This window comes from Citrus clementina, unplaced genomic scaffold (assembly GCF_000493195.1).
Source record: "Citrus clementina cultivar Clemenules unplaced genomic scaffold, Citrus_clementina_v1.0 scaffold_6, whole genome shotgun sequence".
Taxonomy (NCBI): Eukaryota; Viridiplantae; Streptophyta; class Magnoliopsida; order Sapindales; family Rutaceae; genus Citrus; species Citrus x clementina.
Window position 1 is genome coordinate 5246068 of NW_006262139.1, and position 7968 is coordinate 5254035.

Genomic DNA, 7968 nt, shown 5'->3' on the forward strand with positions numbered 1-7968 from the left:
TATTGTAATGGGATTCAATATTAAATAACCATTGAATAAAAAATGTTAAACAGTGACTGTGAACAGTAATTAAGTGAAAAATTCAGTCCACCCTAAAAAAATATTGCTAACTTCGCTATCGATCATTTAAGACGCAAACTTTTCGTCCAATTCGTCAGTTTATCATTTCTAATTTAGGTATAAAAGATTGGAGACTGAAGGTGATCACGGTGCATAATGCAAAAGACTATTTTGTCCATCAACAACTACTCCAAAATCATGCATAAAGCCAAAGGACATCTTAGTTTTTTCTTCTGTTTTTTCCATTTTTTCCCTCGTGATCTTATATTCTTTTAGTCAATTAGAAAAAAAAAAAGGTGCACGCCATATTTTTTTACTACAAAAAATATATTGAACCAACTATGTTAATAATCAAATGCAAAACTAACAAAGTTTTCTTAGAAAAAGGAATATATATATATATATTCTTTCGGTGTGTATATCTTCATTCTACAAAAAACGGAATAGAAAGTGCTATTTTGCTATGATCTCAATTCAAGTTCAAATTTTGAAAAATAAGCCCTTTTGCTCGGCCGGAAATTTTTAGTTATAGAAGTTCTATAAACCTTACTACTATAATATAATTTCAAATAGATGATCTGGAAACATAGTGGCCAACCCCTAGTTGTTGGCTTGTTGCAATGCATTGGAGTAAAGTATCATTGGCATTATGGAGAAGACGAATTAATTAGTTTTCTTCTCTGTATTTCATTGTATTTCCATTAGATTGTAAATGATATATAATCATATGCACCTGCACATCGTGTTAGGACTAGTAAGGTATTATTTATTTCGCTGGAAAGTAGATCATTGCCAATTCACATCGTAACATTGCAACATAATGTATATCGTGATCCGAAAAAATGGATACATGCATAGTGATTGACTATAGAGGCATGTATAAGCCAAAAACCATTTAGGATAATTGGCTGTATTTCTTAAATATGCAATACGGCGGCTGAATTAATTAAGTTTCATGGGAAACGTGTCAGCATCTCAAGCCTTTACCAACCCTAATGATTGGGTAAATTAAAGTATACAAAATTTAATCAAATAACTATTGGATCGTAGAGCCGGCGTGATTTTAGGGTTTTTGCCCTTCGAAGGATTTATCCAAGTTGATTGTGAAGCGAATGGGGTCAACTGCCCATCAACTGCTCGATTGATTAAGCCTAACTGCAGCGAAAGCACAATTAGTTAATACTCACAAATAAGTTAAATTAAAATTTATATGAAATATCTTCTCTAACAATCACAAATCACAGCCTTTTTTTTTTTAAATTGTATTATCAATATATTAATATTTGTCATGGAGGGTCTATTTGGAATCATTTATATGATGACGTAGTCTGAATATCTACTGCTAATTAACCACAGACGCGCGTAGGTGGCGTTTGTTTTTTTGTCTGAAATCTGAATAGACCTGAATTAGTCTGAATTCTGAATAGGTCTGAATGTCTGAATCTGAATAATATGTTTGTTTTTTGTCTGAATCTCGGAAAATAAGTATTAAGTTGTTTGTTTTTTTCAACTTAAAAAGCTGAAAATATGTAATTTTACATTTGTATCCTTATTAAATTTGAATGTCAAATAAATAATATATTAAATACCCAATATTTTAACATTTATAAGTAAAACTATATTCAAGTGAATACATAATTATTTTAGAATTTTAATATATAAAATACCATAAATTTCAAATTTTATCGTATATAATATAAGAAAGAAAAAACATGGATATTTTTATGTGGGGTAAATATCTATGGGTGAGTTTTGGGATAGACATGAAAAATAAATTATAAAACATGGATATTTTTTACATTAGCAAGTAATTGACTTAATTCAGATTTCTTCATTAAGTAAAAAGCCAAAAAAAATAGCTTATTTTATTAAGTCAAAATTATCTAAAAAGTCTCATTAAGTTATAAAAACAAACACCTCTAATTAACTTAATTAATTAAGTTAAGTCACTTTAAGTTATTAAGTTAAAAAACAAACGCCACCTACGTAGTCTAAATATTAGAAATCAAAAAGAAAAAAAAATCAGATTTATTTTCAAATATTGAAAAAAAAAATCAGATTTATTTTCAAATATTGAAAAAAAAAATCAGATTTATTTTCAAATATTGAAACAAAATCAATCTCTATAATAATGACTCGGAAGACTGAACATAAAAAAAGAGGTGAAGAAATGCCCAAACATAAACAAAAAGTCTTGCCACAAGATGCAGCCTTTATCCATCACCTGATCCAACTCAATTAATTTAGCATTATGTTTATATGTGAAAAGGTGTTATATGTTATTGAGAAGTAGTGTAACTAGCAAGTAAAAGTGAATAACGGAAACATAAGCAAATAAAGCCAAAAAAAGGAGAGAAAAAGGAGGGAAAATTATGTGGTTCCAGGCTTGCAAAGCAATCCACCAAAAGGGAATCGTTAGAAAAAAGTAATGGGTTTGCTTGAAAGCCAACCGAATCTTACTCGTTTCCTCGCCTCCTAATACTTACATTGCATCTTATTAATTCCCCTTTCCCTCTCCTATCTCACTCCATTCTCTATGCCCTCTGTATTTTGCCTATATATATACATAATCTAACTTCCAATGTTGGAAAACGCAAGACTGGCCACGGTTACTACTCTTAATCATCCTTTGACTCTCTTTCTTTTCATCTCTTTCTTTTTATCTATATATTAACACAAATATCCTGCTTTTGCTCCCACCCCATTCTTTCTTTCTCTTGAATTTTCGTGATATATATGATGATGATGGCCGATGAAGCTCATCAAGAGGAAGATGAGATGATGGGGCCTAAAGACCAAACGCAAATAATAATGAAAGGGAAGCGAACAAAGAGGCCAAGGCCGCAGTCTCCGCTAGCAATGGCTATGGTTTATAGCTGTTCTAGTTCCCTAGAAAGTGGGGGTGAAGGTGAAAGAATATTCAGTACTAATTCTCCTACCACCTCTGTTGAATTCGCAACGACTACTGAACAAGAAGAGGATATGGCTAATTGTCTGATACTTTTAGCTCAAGGAGATGCCAAGAAAATTTCATCATCATCATCATCTCATCATCTTGACCAACCGGCTACAACTAGCAAGGCTGCGGCTGTGGCTACGGGTTTATATGTTTACCAGTGCAAGACGTGTAACCGATGCTTTCCTTCGTTTCAAGCACTAGGTGGACACAGAGCGAGTCACAAGAAACCTAAGGTAATAAATAATAACATTGAAGCAAGTAAGAAAGCCTTTGTGTTAATGGATGAAGAAGATGATCGTTTCAGCAATATGAGCACAACCCTTTCTTTACAAATGGCAAACAATAGAGATGCTGCTAATTTATGTGCGAGAACCAACAATAAGGCTAATAAGGTTCATGAGTGTTCCATATGTGGTGCTGAGTTCTCTTCTGGGCAAGCCTTAGGAGGGCATATGAGACGGCACAGGGCTTTTACGACCTCAACAACAGCATTGAGTATGGGTACAAGTAGTAGTCTCGATCGTCAATCTCAACAAGCTAAGAAACCAAGAAATATTCTACAATTAGATCTTAATCTCCCAGCCCCAGAAGATGATCGCCGCGAATCCAAATTTGCCTTTGCTTCCAAAGAACAAGTTATAATCTTCTCAGCATCTCCTTTGGTTGATTGCCATTACTAAAGGGCAAAAACCTTTTTTCTTATAATTTTCTGAAATTCTGTTACAAATTAAAAGCCAAATGTGAAATATTAACATTGCTATTTTCTCTAATTGATGTAACTCACAATTACTTATTCTTTTTATTCTTTGTATTTTTTGGGGAATCAAGTGATTGATCGTACTTTAATTGATTAATTAGTGATGTTTCTGTAACTTTTGATTGATCAAAGTGTTGAAAGATGAAAAAGAAAAGATGTAATTATCTTGGAGAATGTGTTTGGCGCCACAAAATCACAAGAAAGAAAGTGGTGGTGGATTAGATTCTGTTGCTGTTGTGTTGTTTGGTTTGCGAGAAAGCTAAACTCACCGTCTTTGTCTGTCAGTCTCATTTAATATGATGCAAATTTAAAAGAATGGTTTGCAAAGCCAGAGCCAGTAGCTATCTAACTGCCCTTTCTTTAAGGATCCATATCTGTATATCTTTAAAACTCTTCCGTTATACTCTCCAAGCTAGTAACGAGTGAAGTAATCAATTAACAGTATTTGTTCTTACCCCCCTCCATGGTTTCAAGCTGAGAGTGTGATGGACATATCACATCATTGCTATGTTCGTTCAATGAATGAAAGTTGTTATCACACTTATATATGAGTAATACGATTTTTCTACTAGTTCGCTGACTTTTTCTCAAATTGCTCCGTGCACCACAAAATAGTTCTTTGTCAAATCTTAACATGTTAATTAATTTAATCTGTCCCATAACTTTTGCCAAACACAAAAGGGTAAAAGTACTTTTCATCCCTATAGTTTGGTCTCATTAACGATTTTTCATATTTTCATCCCTATATATATACTGTCGATGTTTTACCATATTATGATTGGTAACAATTTATGAGATTAAATCTTATTGGTGTCTTGTTTTAAACATAATGCGGTATGAGATTTTTATAACATAGCACAATTTAAATGAGTTCAATATTCAAATTTATAATTGACATTTGATGATTTCCTTATTTAATAAAGGGAGGATGTTCCATAAATACAAAAACTCAAATTTATTAAAAGGTAGTATATTTTTATTTTATGTAGGAGTTCACATTTTCCATCTGCCATAACACCTGTATCTTAAAATCTGTGAGTACGTTCGTACGGGACTATATGTATATACATACAAATCAAGATTAATCGGCTACCATATAAACTTATAATTCAAAATTTAATTGGTTTTTTTCCCCCTTTGATTCTTGAACAAATAGAAAATAAAGACTATCGAGCAAACCCATATAAATGGGTATCATAACCACCATTTTTTATTTAATGCGAGCATATTGGTGAGATTCGAACCTGGAAAAATCATTGCTAACAATCGAGTTAGTTCCTATGTATAAACCTACAAAAAGAAAACAAAAATGTAATCATCAACTAGGGAGGACCTTCAAGGTGAAGCCGTGTCATAATTTATCCGTTAAAATAATCTTTAACCAATGATCTATAGTGTTATTTATATACAAGCCATGTGATTTCATAAAGCAAAAGCTTACACAACTTAAGTTCATTAAATTTTACAAGGATCCAAGTTCTCCAACTTATACCTAGTTTTTCCTTTTGTCTTGTTCTCACTCCTAAGCAAGTGGCCAAAAGAAAGAGAAAGAGGATTTTGCTATGTTTTATCATTTTTTTACATGCTTATGCAACCAACACATGTGATGTGAGTATGATGTGAGGACTTTGCATGAATCGTGATACATATAACGACAATTTAATTTCTGAATTCTACATCTAATATGTTGTTATCTACGAGTTAGTACTAGTTTTCTTAATTCTGCCTGTTGTGTAACAAGAAAAGAAGGTGGCTAATTAAATTTATCAGGTCTGTTAGAGGGAGCCTGAACTTCCAAAACTACAAGTAGTTTTTACTTTCAAATCAGAGTCTATCTCTGAATTATTATTCCATAACTTAAATAATGAAGAACACAATTATCCTTGCAAAACTCTAGGCACGTGCCAACAAATTAGCTAACTAAACAATGTGGACTCTAATTTTCAACAAGTGGCAAGACTTATTCAAAGAATAAAAGAAACAAATAAAATAAATAAACTGGAACAAAATATTGGACATGTAACAACTTTCCACCCTCAAATTGCAACCTTGTCCTGAGAGCTAAGATCAGAGAATTGATTTTTGATGAGTGATGAAGTTACGTTGTTGGAATATTTCGTAGTGGCCCACGTGCCACACTATTGAATTAGTAATAATTTAAGATTTAAATAATAAAATAAATAATTGGACAAAATCTTATTGGTCAATTGGAAAAACCTAACTGCCCATTGTGATGGAAAACGGGAATAAGAGTTTTATTGAAATTGGTTCTCTCTCCACCCATATACATACACCTACACACACACACACACACGTCATGTTAATTTTTTCTCCATCAAGAAAGTGAATCACTCTAAAGGAGTCGAGAGAGAAATCAATTTTTTTAATCTTTAATTCTTTGCAATGAGATTTGATCAACAAAATTGCTATGGATCAAGGTATGTTTCCTCTCAATTATGATGATGTTAAAATTATGATATTTTATGATCTTAGGGATTAAAGTTTATGCAAATTAGGCTTCATTTGCTTTATAAGAGTTGTAAAAATTCCCAACAATTGGTTTCAAAGCATGGTTTAAGAATTCATGATTTTCGATTAAGATCTATAATAAGCTTCTCTTAATTTTCACTTGTCCTTATGGGTATATGCAATTTAGATTTTATTCCACATATACATAACATATAAAGAAAATTACTGCATAGAAATTTTTGTATATATTCATGTTTTAAAAAAATTGAATTTTTTTAAAATTTGAATTTCAAATTCTCCATTAGGAAAATTTGAATTTTTTCCAAGATGTTTTTGAATGTTGGAGGCACAATAGATAAAGGTGAAATTCGAGTTCTCTTGGATTTTTTCATAAGACGCCCTAAGGTTATTTGGTTTATGTTTTTAACCAAAGTTTAGAATTTTGTTGCATTTAAGTCCATAGAATTGGCAACAGCCATCAAGTTGAATTTTAGGAGTAATTGAATTTGAAATTTCAGTTTAGTCCCTGATATTTTATTTTATTAAATTATAGATATGATTGATTGGGTTTATTATAATAAAGCCACTGACTTTATGTGCATCAAGCCTTAAAAGTTTTGTTCTCATATTTTTGAATGCTTCCACTCATTAATTAATAATCCCTGAAATTTCTTAATATTCCAATTTTAATGTTTGAAATTTCAGTTGATGTCTATGGTTTTATTTATTTTATTGAGGAAACTACTTTGTTATAAATGTTCAATTTAACACTCATATTATGATAATTTGTTAGTCATCAAAGTGACCAAATTAGAAAGCCAAATTAGAAAGTTTTCATAGATGTCAAATTTCAAGTACTAATAATTATTGTGATGCTTATTATTTAATGACATGATGATTTTGATGTATAAGTATATTGAAATACATAGATTATAAAATATTTAGGAATCATCCAAAGGTTGATTAATTAATTTTAACCTACGATCATGATTGTGGATAATTAGTATGCTTGATTAGATATGTTTAGTTTATCTATATCCAAAGATAGCAGGTAAAACATTTAAGACATTTTTTCATATATCTTAATTGTATAAATATTTTGAATAAGGTCTACTTAATCATATTATATGTATTTTATGTGATCATCATATGGATTCCAAAAAGACAAATATAAGTTATCTTATGAATAAATAAATTGAGTTCGTAGTTGATGAGTAGAGTTGAGTGCTCTATTTATGTTTAGACTGTAGTCAATTTATTGAATGATTTGTCTTTATTATATATGAATTTACTGATATTGTTTAACTACATTAAACTGGATTACATATGGGATCTAATTAACCTTAAAATGATTGTCACCCTTATTAAATCTCATAGACATTGATTTTAAACTAAAAACAAAGTACTAGTACCTTGTAAATAGCTTGTAAACAATTTCTTTTTGTTCATAACTACATAATATAACAAGTACACACACTGACACATATATATAGTTGCTAATGGAAGTGAGGTAAGTTCATAGGGAAAGTTGAACATTTACAGTGCAACATGGTAAATTTTACCATATTTACAGTAGTTCATTCATTAAAAGACAATATAAATAGGCCAAAGACATTATAAATAAGGGATTTTTTCTTGGGGTACAGGTGGCATCTATTGACTTGGTTTTAAGGAAAATTGAAACCAAACTAAGAAGTAGATTGGGCAAAAATATTAAACCCAA

General features: G+C 30.8%; 1 protein-coding gene across 1 annotated transcript; it reads left to right on the forward strand.

Moving 5' to 3' along the window:
- Positions 1-2660: 2660 nt before the first annotated feature.
- LOC18038553 (zinc finger protein ZAT5) lies at positions 2661-3733 on the forward strand. Its single transcript, XM_006428399.2, has one exon. The coding sequence runs from the start codon at positions 2797-2799 to the stop codon at positions 3697-3699; it is 903 nt and encodes a 300-aa protein (XP_006428462.2). The 5' UTR covers positions 2661-2796; the 3' UTR covers positions 3700-3733.
- The last annotated feature ends 4235 nt before the right edge of the window (positions 3734-7968 follow it).